The sequence below is a fragment of the Acanthochromis polyacanthus genome, chromosome 12, assembly GCF_021347895.1.
Source record: "Acanthochromis polyacanthus isolate Apoly-LR-REF ecotype Palm Island chromosome 12, KAUST_Apoly_ChrSc, whole genome shotgun sequence".
Taxonomy (NCBI): Eukaryota; Metazoa; Chordata; class Actinopteri; family Pomacentridae; genus Acanthochromis; species Acanthochromis polyacanthus.
Genome location: NC_067124.1, coordinates 36,953,222 through 36,977,569, shown reverse-complemented (window position 1 = coordinate 36,977,569; position 24,348 = coordinate 36,953,222). Strand labels below are relative to the sequence as shown.

General features: G+C 38.1%; 1 protein-coding gene across 1 annotated transcript; it reads left to right on the top strand.

Moving 5' to 3' along the window:
- Positions 1–9,501: 9,501 nt before the first annotated feature.
- Positions 9,502–24,344, top strand: otoa (otoancorin). The gene is given in 22 exon segments (XM_051956505.1): positions 9,502–9,555; positions 9,647–9,831; positions 10,400–10,533; positions 12,075–12,193; positions 12,286–12,422; positions 13,275–13,383; positions 13,490–13,939; positions 14,106–14,243; positions 14,368–14,414; positions 15,858–15,978; positions 16,065–16,183; positions 16,270–16,411; positions 18,681–18,874; positions 19,692–19,776; positions 19,933–20,059; positions 20,159–20,343; positions 20,471–20,620; positions 20,698–20,840; positions 21,943–22,079; positions 22,200–22,297; positions 23,348–23,504; positions 23,838–24,344. Coding segments are annotated over 22 exon segments (3,114 nt in total). The 3' UTR covers positions 23,921–24,344.
- The last annotated feature ends 4 nt before the right edge of the window (positions 24,345–24,348 follow it).

The window sequence follows — 24,348 nt, the reverse complement described above, 5'->3', positions numbered from 1 at the left end:
TATTTATTTTGGAAACATTAGATGACCTAACATTCAAATGTGCTTGTCGCTGCTGCTTTGAGAGCTGTCTGCACGCAGGATGTAAACAGAGCTTGTAGTGTGTGGCTAGCTTCGTTTTTTTTGTGTGTCGGGAACTCGATCCTGATTGCGCAGCATTAAGGTGTGGTGTGTGGAGGTTATACACCCAATCATTGTTCCCAGCTCGCATTCGAGACTGTGTGATCTGAGCATTAACTGTGACAATACGACCACAAAAATGAACTCGTTCTTATTCTGCCCTTTATGATGCTTTGATCCATTGTGATGAGAATAAGAGCTGCAGTTTTATTCACTGAGAACAGGATAATCAGATGGTTTCAGTGTTGACATGAGAGTCCATCGACTAAAATCTGACAGGACTTTAGTCTGCTGGTTTTGTTGTTTCCGTCTCTTTCTCACACACACACACAGACAGACACACAAACACACACACACTGTTGTCGCCATGCGATGATGCACCTGATTTGACTGACTCCAGGTGACACCCAACCAGCTTACATCAGTCCTGACATAAAGGCAGAGGACCGACACACCTGTTCTCACATCGACCGCTTTTTGCTACATTTTTCTACAATCTGTCACTGAGAAGACACCAAAGTCTGTAAGTATGAACTTATTTACACATAAATTAGCATGTTTTTTGCTATATTCCAGTCCTTCATTGGTGATATTTCGGAATTTTTGTGCACAAATCTAAAATATTTGTGGATTTTGTAGGTTTTTTGCAGTTAGTTTTATGCCATTTTCATTATATAACTTGCAAATGAACAACTTTGCACTAAAATCCTGTCTTTCAAATCAACTTTACAAGAGAATATGTAACATTTTGGCACAAAGTGATGCTAAATTCTTCGTCACTTCTGGTGCGTTCTAAAGAAATTATTTAAATACATGAATTTAATACAGAAATAATTAAAATTTGCATCTTTTTTTTAAAGATTTAAGACAACTTTTAATGAAAATATGTTCAATTAGCATGCTATATTAAGCGACAGTAATTACCTTTTCTTCAACAATAAAAAGTTATTTTTAATTACTTAATAATTGGTGGCATAAACACAAGTTTTTCCAATATTTTTTTTCACTTGTGACGTACTTAATTACCTTAAATATGAACTCAGATTCTAAAAATGAAGTTGTTCCAGTGATCAGAAGCAGAAAAATTAAGTTATCCAGTCAGTTTACTCAACTTTAGTTTAGTTTTAAATCAACTAACGCAGAAATTTGAGCTTAAAATACGCTCAATATTAAGTTTATGCAACTGTATTATGTCAGTACAACCCTTTAAAATAGTGTTCGCAACTTAAATATTATGTCTAAAACAGTAAATTATTTAATCTCTTGCAACTACGCATTTAACTAAGTGGTGAAAGCAGGTGGAATAAGTGTATCGTCATTGGATTTATTCAAATGGGAAGTCAAATTGCTGCACAGCAAACAAACTGACCGAAGGTGGAAACACCGACATGCAAATGAGAGATTAGGGGAATTTAAGATATAAAAGATGATGGAGGGGTTGGCTTAGAGGAATTAGAGGGAGAAGAGGTGAAATATTGTTCTGCAGTACATCATGTTCGTTACAAACCTGTTTTTCACCGCGTGAGTCCCGCAGGACAAATGGTTACCGAGCAAAGCGGAATCACAAACCCTCCGAGGAGGAAGTTTGTCTGAAAACTGGAGGTGGTTCACATGGAGACGGTTTCCATAGCAACTACAGATTTAAAAAAAAAAAAGAGCGTTTACATCATGGGAGAAAGAAATCCAGGGAGAATTTGCATGATTAAAAGAGATGTTAATGAAGGATTTTAACATTATAAAAGGATGAATTTTTATTTACAAGGGACATTTTTTCCAGTTTGGATTTGTTTTCTTATTGTTACCGTATAAATGAATGCACTTTTTTCTCCTTTTACTGCTATACTATTACTTTAAAACAAGAAAAACCTACAGTTTTTACAACTTAGTACACACATTTACATGTTAGTTTAGCCAAAATTATACTGATGTCCATTGTAACTCTGATATATAGAGACTTTTTAGGTTTCTCTGGGTTGGAATTGACATAAAAATGACAAAATACAGTAAGATACTGACTTTAATGATCATTTTAATTTGATTTTGAGGTCATTTAAATTCTTTTTTAATTGAAAGAGTATGAATAATTTGGGATGTGGCTTTTTTTCATACAAATATGTAAATAAAACACAGAAGTATTCATAATTAACATCTATACCACTATGTCTATGTCATGTACATTTGTCTAATTTTACTACTATATTATTACTGTAAAATAACAAAAACCGACAGCTAAAACTGCTAAAAATTTCATTTTTCAGATTAGGAGACATATTTAATGTTAGCTAAGCCCCAAATTCTATTCATACCCAATGCAAATTTTGATTTATAGTGAGTTTTCATTTAACAAACAGGTCTCTCTTGACATTAATGATAATTTTTTTATACGATTTTTTTGTTATTTTACTTCTTTTAATTGAAAGAGAGTGAATAATTCTGGATGTGGCTTTTTTTTCCTCATGCAAATGCAAAAAAAGCACAAAAATATTCATCATTTATACCTACAACACTGTGTCTTACTGTCTTTTATAGCTTCTTTATGTCATTTCCAGCCTGAAGAAACCTGCTGGTCAATAAAAAATCACTATAAATTAGGAGAAACGTAGGAGAATTGTAAGAATAAAAGCCTTTATTTGCATTCGGAATGAAACTGCTTTGTGCTTTAACCTTCTAGTTGCGTAACGATCCTTTCAGCTGCTATTATCTGTGCAGTCAAAGAAGAATTTGTTACCTTTTGATGGCGATTCGTCTCTTTTTAAAGGCTCAGAATGAAAACCTGTGTCAGTTATAATATGGGTTGGTTTTAATACGCTTTCTGTCGTCACATTCAGGCACATGGCTCCTAAAGGAGGACCATGTTTATTACTGCTCGTCCTCGTCTGTGCAGCTTTGGGTAAGCCGTGTAAGTGTCTCACTGCCTCCCCCATTTAACCTCACCCCGACTGGTCGAATCAGATGTTTGCCCTCGAAACTGCGCTTTACTTTCAACCACAGCTGCATGAAATCATCTACAGGAAATGTTAGAGGTGGCACAGAAAAGCCAAAACTCTAATTTAGAATATAAAAAGATCAGAAAATCAGATTTCGATATACTTCAGTGTCTTATTTTACTCTTAGATGCATAAGTGGGACAAAAACGACCTGGTGAGGTCATGAAAAGTTTAGGTATTCTTAAAAAAAAAAGTACATTTTTAAGTTCCCTTTTACACTTTTAAAGAACCTCTAATATTTGTATTATTCCCCCAAGCTCTTTATCACTGACAACATCATAGAAGAGGTACGGAGGCCCTAAGGTGCCATGGAGGAAAAAAAAATATAAATCGTGCTCACGAGATACGTATCTCGTGAGCACGCTTTCGTATCGCGTGCGCACGAATACGTATCTCGTGAGCACGATTTATATTTTTTTCCTCCGTGGCACCTTAGGGGCTCCGTAATGAGGTGATGGAGTACACAAACTTGGAGGGAAAAAAGTGGAAAAATGTCAACAAAATGAACGCTAACATTCTTCTGCTTATGTTCTGTGTAATATTCTTCTTTGTCAATCATCAAAATATCTTCTAAAGTGAAAAATAAACATATTTCAAACATGAAATCATTTTTGTGTGGGCCAAAATATGACAAATTATTATTTTTAACCAAAATGGAAAAAAAAGTGACATAAAAACCCGATTCTTATATAATTTCTGAGCCACTTATGGAAGAGTGTAGGTCCAATCACTGGAGCATTTAAGGGTTAATGTTAGTAATAATACAATGTGCACAAACTAATACAGGTAGAGTTTTGATTTATTGGCTAACAATTGTTTAAAACAGCCCGTAGGAAGAGATGCTGTGGAGTATTTGATGAGAAAAGGTTCATCTACATGCAATATATCCATAGTTTCTGTCCGATTTCCTAAATTTAAAAAAATAAATCTGTTCATGTGTGATGATAACTCATCCAACTACAGCAGTTTATGACAGTAAAATATGCTTTCACTAGATCCTGATCCATCCCATCTCCATGTCTGGGATAATTTAGAATTAGAAGTAATTAATAAAGTTTCTGCTATTGAATAAACTCAAAGGAAATAGTCCTAAACAGCTGGCAACACAAACAAACATCAGCCCCTGTTAGATCCTGATCCATCCTGTCTCCATGTTGGGGATCATTTATAATTAGAAGCAATTAATAAAGTGACTTTTGCTGTCTGATGCTGCAGTTATTCAATGAGCTCAGAGGAAATAAACAGCTGGAAGCAACAAACTTCATTCACTTATTATTAGACTCTGACCTTGCTATAGACTCGGTGTCACTGCAGTAATGCACATTTCAGTTTGAAAACGATGTAAAATTGAGGAGCAAAGTGAAGAAACACACACTGAAGTTGTTTCATAATTTAACTGAGGGCTGTATTTGTGTCTCTGTCATTGAAAGGCATGAAAACTGTTGTGCTCTCTGTGATGTTTAAAGCGGATTAGCTGCTGCCCTGAAATCATTGTTAGACCTTTAAAACTGCAATAAGTGTATTTGAAGTGTATTTGAAGTAAAGCACAGTTTTAAATTATTCTAACTTAACATTCTGCTTTGGATACATCAATTTATTTTAGTGGATTCTATCAATTTAAAATTACATTTTGTCCTTTTAAACTCACTTTAATTCTGGCAAAAGTGTGAAAATTAGGTTTACGATGATGAAGATTTGTCAGATTTTACTGCTGCAAGTCTTTGAATATCATAACAGAGTGAAAAATAAGGAAAGGACATCTAAAGCCAATGACATGTTTACATTTTTACATTTGAGTGAAGCAAATACACAAGTAGGAAGACGAACTTTCCTCAAAATTAAAACTGCTCATTTGAAAGGATTTAAATGATTAAAGTACATTAAACCTAAACCAGTGACCTTAATGTTAATTATTAACTTAACTTAGATAAAACTCAATTCAATTCTATATTACAAATTTAAAAAAAATAATTTAAATTGGTCCAACAGGTCTGTTTTTTCAGTTTAATGCTGCTTTCACTTGCACTCAGACATCGTAGTTCCTGAAACTCTGATGTTCCATTTTCAAGAAATTAACTTAAATTTGGGCTAACTTGGGAATGTTCTGGATTTGTTTGCTTTCGCTCTATAATATGCCATATATATATAATAACATAATTTTATATATAATAAGTCATGATTTTATTCTGTAAAATACTCTACGATGACTTATTTTGTAAATTTTTTGCTACATCCATAAAACTGAGCTGAACTTGAATTAAGTGGACTAACAGAGAATGAGGACTGTTTGATGTACAAAAACCTACTCATACTGATTTATTATTATTAATTATTCTTGTTTCTGCTCAGCTATGAAACCAGATGGGATGCCTGGAAACAAAGATCTTTTCAAGGCCGCTACCAAAAAACTGGTACGTAAAGTCCTGACCTTTTAACAGTTTTTCATCCACAATATTTTGTCACAATCACACTGAGATTATAAAATAAACGGCAACTGAAATGGTATTAATTTGTAGTAACTTTCCTGGAAATCACAACTTGTTGTTTAATTGTTGAAGATGGCGAATGAGCTGAAAAATCTGACCTAAAAACATGCAGGAAAACGATGCGGCGCCGCTGATGATTACATCCTGAACATTTGTTTACCATTCCTGTAAATTTGAATAAAGTGTCATTTTCAAACCCTTCTTATGCAAGTTGGATATTTGCATAAAAGTCATTAAGAAAAATCTCACCGGAACCTCAAGAAATAATTACGAGCATCATATTCATACTTATATTTTGATTTATCATCAGTTTTTGTTGGACCTAAACATGGAAATGACATGAATAAAAGAAATAAAGGCAGTAAGACATTATGTTGGAGATGTCAGTGATGAATTTTAACATTATAAAAGGATGAATTATCATTCACAAGGGACATTATTTACAGTTTTGACTTGTTTTCTTATGGTTGATGTGGAAATTAATGCACTTTTATTTATTTTATTGCTGTACTATTACTGTAAAATAACAAAACCGACATTAAAACTGCTAAAAAAAATAAGTTTTATAACTTAAAACACACATTTATATGATAGTTAAGCCAAAATTATATTCATACCTATTACAAATGTTGATTTATAGTGATTTTTTAGGTTTCTCATGGCTGGAACTGACAGAAAAATGACAAAATACAGTAATATATTAATAATAATGCTAATTTTGATTTCAGTTTAATTGAATAATTTAGTACATGGCTTTTTTTCATACAAATATGCAAACAAAGCATAGAAATATGCATAATTCACATCTGCAACACTGTGTCTTTATGCCGCCTTCTTGTCATTTCCAGCCAGAAGAAACCTGCTGGTCAAAAAAAAAATCACTATAAATTAGGATAATTGTAAGAATCAAAGCTTTTATTTGCATCCAGTCCCACAGAATGAAACTGTTTTGTTCTTCTAGTTGCATAACCAGCCTTTCAGCTGCTCGCTTTGTGTGTTATGTATTCAATAATGTTTTCACAGACCTGTATCATGTTCAGCTGCTATTATACGTGCAGTAAAAGAACAAGTTATTACCTTAACTTTTGATGGTGATTCTTCTTTTTTTTTTTCCTTCAGATGATGAACTGCAAGAACAAAGGTGAGAAATTCAATCGTTCGGCTCTTTTGTTGCTCCATTAATTCACTGTGTAAAGCAGTGATTGTGCGAACGAGGCAGTGAATGCACCAAGCGTCCTGTGTAAAATAAATCAGAACAAACGAATGGATGGCTTTGTTGCGAGTTCATTGCGCTGCATCTAAATGTGGAGGCTTGTTGTTGCAGGAGTCCCGGTGCCTGACATGAAACTGTCGAACGAAATCTTCAAAAACAGGTAATTCTGCATCTGCTTTGTTCACTTTTAAAGGGTTTGAGTATCAGCTGTGGTCCGTGCTTTAAAATAAAATCGAGGACGATGAATTCTTCTAATCTTTTTTTCCTCAATGAGTCCAAATTATTTATATTTATTGTGAATTTTTTGTTTGATTTGATTTTTTTCTCCCTTTTTTTTTTGGTGCTTGCGGATCCGACTGAGATTTATAATATTTTCCAAAGAAATAAACAAAACAAAACAAGAAAAAAAATTTTTTGAATTCGTGAATTTTTACATTTTTCTGGCTGGAAATGACATAAACAAGTGATAAAAGAGAGTAAAACATTCTGTCAGGGGAGCTAATTCTGAATTTGAACTATTTCCATGCATTTTTATGAAAAAAGTCGATCAGAAACTTCAGAAATAAGAAGCTCCTGTAATTAGTAGACCTGCAAAACTATTTTGTTTTCCTTATTTATCGAAGGACAACATAAATCAACAAGTAAAAAGTTAAAATTGTAGCATTTCCTTTACCTACCCGTTTTAAATTTCCTCTTTACTTTCTTTCCCAGTGATGCATCCAACGAGGACACGAACTCGGACCAGTACAAGATCCTTAAATCCATTTTTCTTCAAGTCCTGGATTCAGTGACTGGAGGCAGAAACAAAAACGAAGACTCACCTCGTCCACCGCCAGCTGATGTAGAAAAAATGGTGCAAATGAAACACAATCATCCACGCTTTAACAGTTCATAAAAAAATAAAACTGTAATCAAAACTTTTATACATCTTGTTTATCACCGTGGAAGCAGATCAGTCACTGATCATTTGGAGCATTAAATCATTATCATAGCAGTCAAAGGTCAAAAGTTATATAAATTCTCAATATTTCGCTATTTCTAAGTTGAACAGTAGATTTCCTTCCAGACAATGAAAAACAAAAATTTTAGAAAGATTATACTAAAAGTTCAGGCCCCAAAGTAGAAACTCAGTGCAACAAACTCGTCAAACTGCATGAACATGGCTATGAAATGACTTGTGAACAGTAGAACTTGTCAGTTTTGGATCTCTGGACTGTGTCTGTGTCTGCATCATGGTTCAACATGGGGAAAAAAAGCGAGAAGAACTGAAAAATCACATTGAGACTTCACAAAAGATGGAAGAGGACACAGGAAGATGAAAACATCGCTGGAAACACATTGTCTGCAGTAATCAGAAAGTATAGAAGGAGTCATAGTAGCACTAATCATGGCTGCAGTGGTCGTCCTCCTAAAATGACTCCACAGACAGTGAACTACTTTCACTCATATGCGTCAGTTTAGGGGGGACGGTGGGGATGTGTCCCCCCCACTTTTTGTCAGGGGTCATTTTGTCTCCAACACATTCAAATTCTTCACATGTAAGCCGTTGTAAACCCAGTTATTTTCAGCAGTATAGAAAATTCTGACGCTCCTGAACGCACCATCCGCACTCGGCCGAGAGTTGCACAGACATGCAGCACACCTTCGTGAGGTTAAAAAAAAAACGTGCAGATGCTAAATTTGCGCCCGTGCCAAGTGGAAGCTCCGACCAGAGGCGTGCAGGGGCAAAATTTCGGCCCCGGAGAATTAGTACTATAGCGGCCCACAGACCCCTCTACCCACATGTACCGATAGCTGAACAGCTTGAGCCTCTGCCTTTGGTGCGGTGGTTGTGAGTTCAAGCCCAACTTGTGTCATTTTGCCGCCGTTCTTCGACACTTTCTCAAAGTGCTGTGGTCTCCATCCCCCCCACTTTTAAAAACAAACTGACACCCTTGCTTTCACTATCTAGCTGTGAAAACAGACGGCAGCTGCTTGATGCAGGGGTTACCAATGGAAATCAGAGTTCACAAAAGATCAGACAGTTAGGGACACTTCAGAACATCAACCTCTATGGACGGACCAAGTACAATGATCCTTGCTTGCTGCTCGTACAAAACCGCAAGATCAAACTTTGCTAAACAACTTTAAATGAAGCTTGATGAATGTTGGAGAACATTCTTTAGTCAGATGGAGTCCAGCATGTTTGGTGTGAACCTGACCAGGACTACCACAGTGAATGCATAGTCCTGACAGTGAAGCACGGAGGTGGGAGTGTGATGACATGGAGGTGAATGAGAGCAGAAGGCGTTGGAGAGACGACATTTATAGATGAATGTCTGAGGATAAACCAAAATACTGGCTGACAAGAAGATGGAAGAAGAGGAATATTCCAGCAGGAGAACCATCCAAAGAACTACACAAGAGTTTCAAAAGTGGAAACTATGACCTGGATGTCACCTGACTTAAGTCCAATAAAACGCCTTTAGTGTATTTTAGAGAGAAAGACAGAGCTGAGTTCATAGTGTGTAGCCTGTATTGTAAATCTAATAAATCTAAACTGTTTTCAATGTGACACAGGAGGAAATATTTGCCGTTCAACTTAGAAGTGATGCAATTCTAAATCATTCGGCATTTACGTGATAATGCACAAGGGTTTACTCTCCTCTTTTATACACTACCAAATGTGTCTCTCCTTCATGTCTCTTATTAGGACAAGATGTGGATTTTCAAAAACCTTCCACCGCTGGCCAAACGGATGAAGGACTCTTCTGTCAGTACTGAACAAGATAAACAACACAATGCATGGATGAATGAAAGCAGCCCACCATCAGTCTAATCAGACCTTTATTTTGATTCTCCAGGACCCCTCCATCTGCTACCCGAGGGCGTTCGTGGCCTCAGCTGCCTGGCTGGTTCTGACCGATCAGGTCGAAAGCAACATCGACGAAGACGACTACGACGCAGTGAAGTGGGTTGCCGCTCCGATCTTTCAGCAGAGAGAAGTGGACCTTCCTTCCAAAATGGACATCGAAAAAATGAAAAACCTGTGAGTATGCAGTTCTTCCAGCTTGTCCCCAGGTCACCGGTTGGATGGGGGATGTTGTGAAATCAACAGGTAATGAAAAATTGGAACGACTGGCTCTGAAATCATCAGCACACATCATTTCTGAACATAAAATCCTCAATTCCAGCATCCCCTACTATAGCTTAGAAGACGGTTTATGCTGCTAAGGCTTGTAGAAAATCTGAATTAAACAAAGATTGTCCAATTGTAAAACTATGCTTGAATCATATTAATGAACATTTGAAATATTTATAATTCCACATCAGTTCTGTTTCAGACACATTGCACCATTTCTGCTATTTCTTCAGTGAATAATAATAAAATTTCAACCTAAAATAGGGGGGAAAAAATGGACTACTTGACCACTCTCTGTTTTTACAACTTTCTTCTCTGGGCTTTGTCACTGTTCTTTTCAAATGGAACTATTATGATTTACTTCTAAATTACTTATACTGATTTCTTTGTCTCGTTGTAAATCCCTACACTTTCCAGCAAAGTTAGTGTATCTTAGGAACTTCTCTTGAGACTGCAAACCCTCGTTTGTTTCCAGGATGAACATGTTACAGGGGGTTCACGGCTTCATGTCCGACGATCTGAAGGAGCAGGTGTCAAAGTGGGAAAAAGAGCAGATCACCGGGAACTACTTCAACTGCACACTGAAGCCACCATCCAAGTCCAAATCCAGTAAGAAGCTAGTTCAGAAGATCAGAATCTGCTTTCTACACTAAAACCTGGTCTCTTTCTTACAGCTTTTGTTATAATTTCACTGACTTAAACTTTAAACTGCATCCTCACCCAAAGTTTTCATCATTAGCATCATGGGGACTTGGGTTGAACGGTTCTAGCTCTGTAAAATGTGATAATCTAAACTAAATTCCAACAAAGAGAAATGTCAAATACACAAATAAAAATGTGTACAAATCCGTAAAAAAAAGAATCTGGCAGCAAAGGTACCAGAAAAAGTATATTACTATATGTTACAAAACTGCAAAACAACAAAAATACCAGTAAATATCAGTGGAATAATTATGTTTTTTGGTGATTTAAATACAAAAACATTGTAATTTTGGATAACAAATTGTGAAAGAATGAAATATTATTTGTGAAATTATAGATTTTTGATGTAAACATTATATAAAGTTTTGGTTGTTTTACTTTTTTAAATGTCAAATATGTAAATTAATACGTAATTTAAAACATTTAAACAGAGGTTACGGTGTAATTCTGAGTGTAAAAGAATTGTAAAATTACAGATTCTTGATGTGAACATTATATGCAATTTTGGACTGTTTTTGTTTAACTGTTAAATTTCTTTTTTTTATTTTCCCCCTGTAAATTTACTAGATGTCATGTATAATTTAACAAAGTAGAAAAAATCTGTACAATAATGCCTAAAAAAAAAATACATTTTTTGTTAGCCCTTAATATACTTTTATAAAATGATGATAAATATATGCTGAATAATTCTGTTTAAATAGCATTTTTTATTTTACAGTCAGCCTGATAAAAGGCTTAACTGCAATTTTATTTACAATTTTGACCTGTTTTCTTATGATTAACGTGTAGATTCATATATTTTGTCTGATTTTACTACTGAATTACTACTTTTTAAAAAAAAAAAAAAAAGTAAATAAAAACTGCTAAAAAAATACACATTTATTTGCTATATTATGTACAGTTGAGCCCCAAATTATATTTAAGCCCATGAGAAATTTTAATTTATTGTGAATTTTTATCCGACAAATATTTTTCTTCTGCCTGGAACCGACATAAAAATGACAAAATACAATAAGAAATAATGATGATTTTTTTAAATGTATTTTTTATGCTATTTTAATTTTTTTTAATTTAATTTTGGACGTGAATTTTTTTTTTAAATGCACAATAATTTGTCAGAAAAATCTTTTTATAATCATTATTATTTCTAACACATCGTTCTACTGTCTTTTGTGACATATTTTTGTCTTTTCCAGCCAGAAGATTTGCACTGGTTGAATAAAAACTTGCTATAAATCAAAATTTATCACGACTATGACCATGTTGAGCACCACATAGCTCCAGTATGAAACAGGGTGGAACAAAAGGATTTACTGTAACTTACTGAGGAGCTGCACAACAAACACCAAGATAATTTACACTAAATATAAGAGGCGGCTTTGTTTTCTGCCTCATTTCTGTTGTGTTTCTATGTGAATGTGAATTGAAAGAGCCCGTTTATTTTGCAGCGCAGATCAATCCATGCAAACCTTCACTACCGTGGTTGAATTTTGACGCAATGAGCATGATGGGGCCTTTCCTTTCTGATTTAACGCCAGCCGATGTTGATTCCTCTCCCAAGGAAATGGTGAGAAAAAATGGAGGATAAAAAGCTGATCAGGCTCAGAATAATAAACTCGGATCTGTGACCCTCTCAGTTTCCTTCACTTTCTCTTCCAGATGTGCAAGTTTTTCAGCTCATCCCGGTTTAACTCCACCATGAACGAAGCAAACATGAAGCACAGCCTCATGAAGAAGTTTCTGGGGAAATTTAAAGAGTGCTTCAAGGGAGAAGACTTCCTAAAGCACATGGACAAGTGTGTATTCAAGCATGAGCGTCTGTTCCACAGTGGATTACAGCTAAGCAAATCACACCTTTGATAGATACAGATCTTAACTTATTTCAAAAAGAACAACAGTTTTTTTCAGATTTCCATATCATGTAATTTTGCAACAAAATAGAAAAGTGTGTTTAAGCGTATTTTTGTGGTTTCAGTGGTTTGAAATGTCACAGCGTTGCATTCTTGGGTTTTGTAAAGAGAGAAAACCTTAAGGAAAAGACAGTTTTGTTATGGTTATGAATTCTAATTGATTTCAACGTTGCATCACCTTACTCTAATTGCATTTCTTCTAAGTTGAAGAATTGGCATTTGCTGGTAATGACTCAGAATAATCTTGTCAGCCAGTATTTTGGTTTATCCACAGACATTCATCGATATGGATTTACTTTTCAATCTGATTTTTTTTATTTCCTCTATTGAATTCTTTCCCATATGGAGCTCTGATGCAGACATGCAGATAGACACAGTTCATAGGTCCAAAACGGAGAAAGTTCTGCTTCTCACAGTTCATTTCCTAATCATGTTCATGCAGTTAGACTGATAGGAAGCTTTTCTCACTTGTGTGTCAGCTGCGCTAAGTTTCTACCTTGGGGCCTGTGTTGTCAATGTACTCCTTCTAAAGTATTTCTTTTGATTGGTCACAAGAGGAAATACTTTATTGTTCAACTTAGAAATAATGCAGTTGTTGAAAGGTGATATTTTGAAAATTTTGACAAGTATGCAATGCTATACAGGTTGTGTACAAATGTGCATATGTGATATTAAAGAAGCCTAAGAAAATTTTGAAGATACATCAATCACTCAATGGTTGCCGTTGACCGTCCACAGGCTTGGCCCGCTGGCTTGTTATTATGATGACGTTCCAAAGTTGACTCTCGAAGACTCAAGGAAAGTTCTTGCTCAGCTTGAAAAATGTGACAACCCCCAAATCAAAAAGGTATCTTGTACTCGCACATACTCACCCAAACCTTCCTCCAGCAAGGGAAGTAACATTTCACAAATATCATTTCTTGATGGCTCTTTGTGTTCTGTCCTGCCTCCAGGTGAAGAAGCGACTTATCAACTCTCTGATGACAGATTCCACCAATGCTCAATTTCTGCCCGACTTCCTCAACAAAAGTATTACACTGTTGTCGACCAAGCAACTGTCTGAAATCCCAACCGAAAAACTCAAGGAAGTTGTGAAGAAACTGGGACGCACCGTAAAATGGACACGGAAGCAGATGCGCGCTCTGATCAGGAAACTGACAGATGGGAAGAAGGTGAGCCGACAACTGGTCTCTGATCGCTTTACCATTGTTTGATGCTGATTTTATTCTGCTTTCCCTCAGGGCAAAGACTTATCACCTGAGGACCTGAAAGTCCTTACGCCGATTGCAGAAGGTTGGCCACTCAGTGTATTCAAGAAAAAGAACTTCCTGAACAACACAGCGGGTCTAAAGAACCTCCCCGAACAACTGAAGAAAGGACAGCGGAAGGCCATAGTGGAGGGGGTGAGTAAGGATTGATTAAGACAAACGACTAAAAACTGCTGTATCTCGGAAAAGACTGGAGGAGCGCAAGATTGATATGAAAATCCACATTGAACAACACACAGGTTGATCTCAAATATCATTCATTTATACAATAATTTTAGAAGAATTCAATGGTTCCCTGCAGATGAAAAACATGACGGTCTCCGATATGGCAAAGCAGTTCTCTGGGGCTTTGCTTCGCTACATTTCGCTGGACAAGCTGAAAAATGCAAACGGCGACTCTCTGGACAAAGTGGACAATGAAGGCTGGAATAAGGCACAGGTAACGTCAATACCTCCAGCATATCATGACTGTTGTTTCGTTTACCGTTGACATTATATTATCACTTCGATGATTTTACTGACAAAGTGATGTCATGTTTACTTCTTTGTTGTCTTTTGTGCAGGCAGCATATCTGGTGAAGAAGATGCCTGGAACTAAACGAAATTTTAGGTGAGATGTCCGGTTGAGGACAAAATCCAAAATCCTTTCTGTCAAATCAAGTCAAGTCACTGCTACTTATACAGCACATTTAAAGCAACAGCCACTGCATTAAAGTTCTTTCCAGCAGAGAAACCAGATGAACATTAACAAGTTTAATCATTTTAAGGTTAACATTCCGCATCATTACTTCGTTCCTTGGCGGAGTTATGTGAGACTCAGCATTGGTTTGTCTGTTTGTCCGTCTGTTAGCAACATTACTCAAAAACGGACAAACGGATTTGGATGAAATTCTGAAGGAAGGTCAGAAATGACACAAGGACCAAGTGATTCGATTTTGGCAGTGATGCGAATTATAGTCTGGATTCACAGATTTGTTAAAGATTTCTGCATCATTGCGAGGTGGTGGTGAACGTCACTGTAACTATGACGACAAGTGAACACTACGTCATCTGTCTAATGACGGTCACGTGATTGTGATCCTACTACAAATCCACCGCTGCAGACTTATCCATTGGAAATTAAACAAGGAATAATTTATGAAATTGTGGGGGTGTTTCTGAGTCCCATCAATCCCCGCCACCCGCTACATATTTAGGTCACGTGATTCAGTATCCGTACATAACGTACACATTATAACACATGCCTGTGCTCAGTGCAAGGTCATTTTGTTTGTGGGTACATCTACAGGGTGGGCCATAAGTTTTCTTACAGAGGAGAAGCAAACATTTTATGTTGGACAACCGTTTTTATTTACATAATGTGCTCTATATGATTACCATTGTTCAAAAACATATTAATATGTTTTCCACTGTTGATGAACTTGCAATTGCACAGTTGAAATTATGCTTTTAATGCTGTTGGTGACACGTTCATTGAGATGATTTATGTCTCATATCTTCACCTGATACACTATGACCTTCAAGTGCCCCCAAAGATAGCATTAAACGTGTCTTTTAAGGTATATGAAATATAAAAATATACATTTTCCTATGTATGGAAACATGCGGCCCACCCTGTATATTAAATGGCCCCATTCTGCAGCGCTGTGATTTCTGATCGTTAATAACTAATAAACAAATGCTGCATTTTTGACAATGAAAATGCCATATCCCCCATATGGCAATGAACAGCCTTGGTGGGGTACTGTGCTCTCTGAGTGCTCTTCTAGTTTTCTATTTTGTTGATTCACACAGTTATTTTAAATATTATGGTAAAAACCCTACAAAACTGTCTAGAATACAAATGGTTGACTAACTTCAAGGTCACAGTTAAGAACCTACAGTACTGTATACTCTACTACAAAGTTAGATATGGAAAACCCAACAAATCTAACGATTGAGTAAGCATGCTGGTGACAGTGGTAAGGCTTAAACACTTTGAGTTTCAACATATCATCTCAAATCTGCCGCAGATCATTTGGACTAATGTTTAAAATATTCTTTGCCGAGACAGGAAGCTGCGTTCTCTCATGCAAGGAATAACCTGTAAGATTATTGATGAAGTTGCTGACCGTGAGGTACAGGACATGGCTCAAGGTGTAACAGAGAATCAAAAGTGGGTCTCCAAAGTTGAGGTACTCGCACATGCAATGCAGACACACCGTTATCTTTAAGTACATGTACACTGTTTGTAGAATATGACACACTGTATGTTTTACAGGCCAAATGTGCTGCTCGAAGGTTATTTGCAAGTCTGGAGAAAGAGAGAAAAGACTATTTCAAAACCATCACCGAGGAGGAGCTGGATAAGATCGACACATTCTTACTTCTTCACCTGCCGTAAGCAAACAATGTGTTCTCTATCACACTTCATCATGTATGTAAAACAAATGATAGAATCTGACAGTCTGCTTTGTTTCTCCCAGACCTAAGAAAGTGAAGGATCTGCCTGACTCTGTTTGTTCAGCCTTAATCGACAAGATGGAAATGGCCAACCTGAGCAAAGTGCCTTTTCGTTCCCCATCCCGTCCTGCATTCACAATGAGAGCTCTGCACTGCCTGGCACAAGTACACATATACAAATACATACTGTAGCTACAGTCATGAACAAAAGTTGAATACACATGTAAAGAACATGTATATGATGTCAGTTTCCAGTTACTCATGAGTCTTTGTCACAAAATCAGTCATGCACTTTGGTTTTTCATAGATTTATAATCGTCAAATATGTTTTCTGGAAATATGGCAAAATCTGCCGGGTTATTAATACATATACAGGAACCTTAATTATCCTTAAGGTTTTGATGATGTAGAAAGCTGTGTTGAAGTTGGGTTTTTTTGGCATAGTCTTTTAACTTCTCATGAGTGACTGCCATTGACTACAGCTGCTGACTCCTCTGAGCCAATTTCAATAGAACCCATTGCTCCACTCATTAGACCCAAACACTACAGTGGGAAAGCTTGAGGAGCTCAGCAAAGATCTGAAAATGGAAATTATTGACTTGTATAAGACGAGAAGATAACTTGGAGTGATCTAAAAGCAGCTACAGATCCCAAAATCATCTGCTTATTGGGACAAAAAACCAAACCTAAACTACTCCTAAAAAAGTCAAAGATCCACCCAAGGCAGTCTGAAACCAGTCCGAAGCCAGGACCAAATCCAATGTGAAATAAATCCTAAACCAACTTTAAATTGCATCCGAAACCAGAACAACCAAACATAAACCAGTGCCAAGGAAGTCCAAAACAAGCCCAATATGCAATCTGAAACCAGTCCCCGAAGCTGTTCTACAAAGCCCCAGAGCATGATACTGCAGTATAAAGTTCATGGTCCAGCTGTGTTACTGCCACCACCAGGGAGAAAACACAAACTATCACCTGCAGCTAAGTGACAACTGGGCAGGATGATCAAGAGTCAAACAAGAATAAGCAAAAGAAGGTTTCAGTGAATAATAAGCTGCTGGAACACAGCTGTCAGTGTCCACAGTGTTTTACATCAACATGAGCTGAGAGGCTCCATGAAGAAGGAAGTTCTTCCTCTAGAAGCAGAACTTTAAAGCTCCACTCAAGTTTGCTGCTGATCACATGAACAAAGAAAGGCCTTCTGGAGAAAAGTTCTGTGCTCAGACAGAACAAAAACTTAGTGGAAATACATTGGAGGAGACAAGATGAAGACTTTAACCCTAAGAACATCAAACTTATTATCAAGCATGGTGGTAGCAGCATCATGCTCTGGGACTAGGGATGGGAATTTCGACTAATTTCCGAACCGACTAGTCGCCAATAAAATTAACGACTAGTCGGTTCGGAAATTAGTATTGAACTTGCAATTTAACCCTTTAAGCGCCAAAGTCGCAATATTGCCACAAGTAACATTGCTGAACATAACAAGCCATAGCTTCAAATATACTGCCTCGTGTGCCTCATGTACTGTACACCAGGAGATGGCGGACATCTGGAACTTCAATCTGAGCATCAGTTGTGGGCGTGTTTCATGCAAAGTTTTGGAGTTTACAGAGTTTGAAAACCGAGGAGATGAGACTCGCCGTCGGAGCGTATCAGAGCTCAAGACGGCACATTTTAGAGTGAGAAAACTCACCGTACCGAGAGGTCTGGTCAATGCTGACAAAGTACTTTGTCAAGTAATGGCTTACTCATATTCTGAAGAGGAATATTCACCCTCTGATGAAGATGTTCAGTCGTCCAACTGAGACAGAAAGTGCCGCTGCGTCTGTGCGTAACGGCAGCGGGTCGGTGCGCCATGACAGTCCACGAGCAGCACATAGTGGAGCCGATGCTTTGCTTCGGGGTGGCAGGAAGGGACGTGGTGGGTGTAGCTGGAGTGGTCAAAACACCGCTAATGATGAGGGGGATAGCGGGGGTTGAAAAAAGAGACAAGCATATGCTACTGGCAGGATCAACCAGTTAGCCCAGACGGGACGAGTGTGCGGCGCACGGCCGAGCGTAGAGCTGCATGGTGGCGCACGGTCGGGACCTGGGGGGGGGGCACACTAGCGTTTAACTGACTAGTAAAATACTAACCGTTTAATAAATGAGTCGACAATTAACCGATTAAACGACTAGTCCGCACATCCCTATCTGGGACTGTTTTGGTGCCAGCAGATCTGGTGTTTTACACAAAGTAATTGGAATAATAAAGGAGGAGGATTACTTCCACATTCTTCAGGATCAAAAAGCATGACTTTTTTGTGACATAAACATGGTCGTTACAAGTGTATGAAAATGTTTGTTCATGGCTATGCTCTCACAGTCATATTAGTATCATATATTAAGTTGGTCCGTGCAGCAGTCTCAGATGTTTACTGTGTGTTTGCAGGGAAAAGATTTGTCCAAACTGACCACTGCGAATGTTACCAAGCTCGGACCACTCTTATGTGAGCTGCCGCCTTCCAAACTGGAACTCATGGCCCCTGACGTCCTTAACTTCAGCCTCATTGCCATGGCTTCCTGCGAGCGGATCCCTCAACGCAACAGGAAGGCGCTAATGGAGTTGCTCGTCAAGACTTTTGGGTAAGACACACTCGCAGTGATGGATGCTGGAGTTAAGACAAAAAGTGAGAGAGAAACCACACGGGTCATTTCTCAGTTTGTACATTATCGAACAATCCTGTGTCACATGCAGTTTCACTAGAAAAAAAATACAGAATTAATGCTACAAATTGTACTATTTCACCAAAATCACTATTACACTAGACTGTTTTGGGGGACATTAAACATTGCACATCATCAAACTCACCATTTCCACCGTGAAGCATGATGGCAGCATTATGATGTGTAGCATGGTGGTGGAAGCATCATGATGTTTCTCAGCTGCCGGTCCTGGTAGTGCAAATAGAACTTTAGCAAAGTATAGGGAAATTCTGATACAGTCTGAAACTGAGACTTGGGAGTAGATTTGTTTTCTAGCAAGACAATGAACCGAAGCAAGCAGTCAAAACTACAGAAATGGTTTAAGAGCAACAAGTGAAGCATGGTGGTGGCATCATTGTGATGTAAAACATGGTGGTGGCAGCATCATGATGTGAAACACTGTGGTGGCAGCATCATGATGTGAAACAACATAAAACAGCCAAAACTACAGAAATAGCTTAAAGACAACAAGGTGAATGTTCTGGAGGTGGAGTCAGATCCCAGACCTCAATCCAACTGAGAATCTTTGGTCAGTGACCATGATCCAATGTTGGAAAAACAATAAAATCTGAAAACTTACAAGGGGTTGAGTATCTTTTATAGTCACTGTATGTAGTTGTAAAGTCAGCTGTTGTACATGCTTAAAGGGGGGAAAAAAAAAAAAAAAAAAGAGTGATGCGTTTCTTATTGTCTGTAGGAAACCCAGTGATTGGTCGGCTGAGACTGCGGAGAAACTGTTTTCTCACCTGGGTGATGATGACATAGCTGCTCTGCCCAACCAAGTTTGTGTCTCCTTTACATGAAACTCATAATATTTCACGTCAATATATCAATGGATATTCAGGTCTGAGAGGGAATTTACTCTCCTGACTGCCATGATTCATGCATGTATGTTGGTTCTATGTCTTTATAATGTTGTTCCTCTGTGTTTCTGTCAGACTGATATAAAGGGCATGATTTCTTACATGAAGTCGCGTTTGCGCGACGTTCCGAATGGCCTGAGAAAGAAACTTTTTCAGCTCACCACCAGCAGCACATCAAACGCAGCACGTAGAAAGAGAGCAAGTGAGGAAAAAACATCTCGTGTTTGTTTGTGTGGAAAAAATGATCAGAGACGACTGTTTTGTACATTTCGGTGTCTCACCTTCTCACTGTGTGTTTTAGCCAACAGTGTTCAGGAACCCACTGAGGCTTTGATTGAAGAACTGGGATTGGACAACATCTTCTGGACAAAGGAACAGCTGGGCAAGATGTCAAAGGACACTTTCCTGGCAACCGTGGAAACACTCGGAGAGATTCCTGACTTCAGTGATGAGCAGCTGGCAGTGCTCAGCGAAATAGCCCAGGAGGTAGAGTACAGAAACTGACCTGAGATATGATTCTGTAGCAGGCTTCATGCATTCATAAAAAGAGAACACATCACCTCTCATCTGGCAGAAACCATCTGGACTAATAACTATTTACTTACTTGTGCAGGCGATGGGCCCGGTGTCAGAGCTGACTGAGGAAAACGTCTTAGACCTGGGTTGTATGATACGGAATTTCCCCAACTCGGACCTGGAGAACCTTCCCTTGTCTCTGGAGTCTGTGGAAGGACTCATCCAGTGTCGCTGGACCGAATCACAGGTGAAGTATGAAACCAGTTTCACATGCTGGTGACTGTCGCACTGATTGGGCTCATGGCTTGACTCGTGTCTCCACAGATGGAGTCGGTTTGGAGGGCTGTTTCTAAATACGACAAACTGACAGCTCAGCAGCTGGACAGTGCAGATATCGTCACTCTGGACCGCTTCATCTGCGGCCTGAACTCCGACGAGATCAAGCAGCTCAGCGTGGATACCTTCATGTTCGTGCACCATAAACAACTCTTTTTTTTTTTTATTCACACTTCCTACTGGTCTCTTATAATCACATATTAATTAATGTTCTGTTCACTGTCTGAGCCCCAAAACCCAAGGGCCTGTTTGAAATTTAAAAAAAAAAAATTCAGCAAAATGTCTGATAGCCTTAGATTTGCAATATTCCAATGGTTCTTGAAAATGGAAGAAAATCAACCAAATCCAAGCTTAAAATTGAGATGTTTCTTCCAATTAGCTTTTTTTTCCACGTGTCATTTCATTTTAAGATTCTCCAAAAATAAACCAGATTCTGTAAAAGACAAAAAAATTCTGTGTGCCATTCTGAATTTTTGGCTGAAAACAAAACATTATTGATCTAAAACAGTAAACAGAGAAGCGAGTTGTTGGAAGATACACCCAGCATGATGAAATATCTTTCCAAAGATGAAAAAACAGACAAAAATGAGAATATTCATATTCGAAGCGACTCAAAATTTTACTAAAATCACATTAATTTGCAGAAAATTATTGAGAAATTGTCCAAAATTACCCAAAACATACAAATGACTTAAACTCATCCAAAATGATCATCAGAGGAAAATACAACATTCTGGAGCAATAAAGTAAATGCAGCATGGCTCAGAAACGGTGAACAGAGGAGCACGTTGTTGAAAGATACATCTAGCATGGTGAAACATCTTTTACCAGCTGATGTGTAGAGTAGAGAGAAAAAGCCTGAAGAAGCTAAAGTAAAAATCTAAATAGTTAAATATCTATAGTATGTAGAGCCTCCATTTATTTGTGGGCACTTGGAAAGACTTTGCATATTTTTTAAATATGTTTTGTAACAAACAATTATGGAACTCTTTCTTTTATGATTTAAAGCAATATAACTGTGTCATACAGCACTGAAGACATTTCTGAGTTCTCTCTCCTTGCTAGTATTTGTGCCGTTTCCATAGAGGTGCAGGATTTTATATTGCAGTAAAAAAATGAGCCCACAGTGAGGAAAAATGAGACGGGAGCAAACGCCCAGAAACTGCTTGGGGTTCAGAGTGTTTAAATAAAGTGAGATTCTTTCTTTGCCTCATGTGTTGGTGTGGTTTACAGGGACGCTGTGGGATCAATGGATGATGTCCAGTGCCCCTATACAGCTCAAAAGAAGGTCAAACCTCTTATTGTGTCTGCCAGAGGAGATCCAAGCAACTGGACAGAAGAAGACATATCCGAAATAGGCACCTTCGTTGGTAGGATTTCCTTTCCTTGCTAATTAAACAAAGCCCATATTTGTGAAAAGGCCTATAAACTGTTGTCTGGTGGAGAAACTACACTTTAATAATTAATTGTCATCTGTCTGTGTCCCTCAGGTGGGTTGACTGGAGAAGAGCTGGCTTCTTTGAACCCACAAGTCTTCTCGTTTTTCACCGAGACTTCCATCCCGCTCATTCCACCAGAAAATATGGCTGTAAGTGATGAAGAGCTTCTACTCAAATGTTGTTCAGTTCTCAAGTGCTTAGACATATTTATTTTATTTCTTTATTTGTTATTTTATTTCTATTTATTTTATGATTGTTTCTTAACGTTCCACCATGGTCAATATAATGCTTTTTATTTTTTGACAAGAATACACACAAAGCACTGCACATCACCACCAACACACCACCCCCACTGTGAAGCACGGTGGTGGCAGCATCATGATGTGAAGCATGGTGGTGGGAGCATCATGATGTGAAGCATGGTGGTGGCAGCATCATGATGTGAAGCATGGTGGTGGGAGCATCATGATGTGAAGCATGGTGGTGGCAGCATCATGATGTGAAGCATGGTGGTGGCAGCATCATGATGTGAAGCACGGTGGTGGCAGCATCATGATGTGAAGCATGGTGGTGGCAGCATCATGATGTGAAGCATGGTGGTGGGAGCATCATGATGTGAAGCATGGTGGTGGCAGCATCATGATGTGAAGCATGGTGGTGGTAGTATCATGATGTGAAGCACGGTAGTGGCAGCATCATGATGTGAAGCATGGTGGCAGTAGTATCATGATGTGAAGCACGGTGGCGGTAGTATCATGATGTGAAGCACGGTGGCGGTAGTATCATGATGTGGGGATGCGGGGGAGGAGGAGTACTTATGCAATCAGTTATATATATTTTAATTATTCTACATTACTTTGTAGAGATCTGTTAACACTTTGACATGAAATACTCTTTAAATACAAGATGCTCTTCCATTTTACCAAGTCTATCTAGAGATTTATTAACTTCAACTTTCTAAAATGAATTTTTTTATTATCCGAGTGACACAGACTGTTATTTATTCTTGGTTTAAGAATTATTTCTAGGGCTCAAATATTCTTACTGCACTTCGAGAGAACACATTTAGCAGTACAGGTACTAATAAGTACAGTATCAGGTAGTAATTTGCAAGCAGGGCTATAATGAAGTATTTTTGCACCTGCCTATTACCATCTATGCTTCAGTAAATGCAGCGTTCCTCACCGTTTTCCCTCCAGAAACTCTCTGCTGCTCAGCTGGAGAGTCTTGGGCCCGACGCCGCCGCCATGATGACCGACCAACAGCGAGCTGCGCTGTCAGACGAACAACGAGACGCACTGGACAGGGCTGAAACTGGTTCTGACGAGGAACCAAACGGCACCACCGTCATGTCAGGTGAGAAGATACAACTGTAAATTATATAGTGAGTTTTAGGTCATTGTTTAGCTGTATTTTACTGCTCCTTCTAAAGCACTTTTGGCAGATCAATCAATGCAAAGTTGCAAAGTTTAACTGGCAAAACTAGCCGATTTATCAGAACCTAATGGACGGTTATGGAGCAAATACCTTCATAACTTTACATCCCATTTTAAACCAAATGTTGCGCCGTGATTGATGCAGAACAGTAGACGACAGCTTTAACCACCTACTTTAGAAAAGCACAGATACAGAAACGTATCCTTCTGAACAGCCACACTTCAAAGTTTCTTCGTTTTCCGTCCCGTCCAGGAGCTCCATCGCTGAGCGTCGAGGGGATCTCGGCCTTCGTGAAGCCCGCTCTGGTTCTCCTCACGGGCTTCCTGCTGCTGTGAGAACAGAGAAACATCACATCCAACGACAAAACCTGCAACAGCTTCAGCTAAACGCACATTTACAGCATCGTTTTCTTCCAACTAATCCTTATAGAACACTTGTGACAGCATGCAATTATCCTACTCGTGGCAAAGAGACGTTTTGTATAGATGCATTGTCTAAGATAATTACTGTGCGATTGTAGGAGCGTGGGTACGGTGAATAACTTAATCAAATAAGCTATGTAAAGGCGATTTACTGCTCAGTTTTTATGCAATATTCTGTCCGTTATATATTTATAAGAAAGCATATTTTAATAGAATCAAGAGAAATATGTAAGATTTGACAATAATGCTCTCTGTATGAGTTTGATATGTGGATATTTAACATGTACTGACAAAATGCAGGGTGACAAACTCAATAAAAACTACAAATATACTTACATACT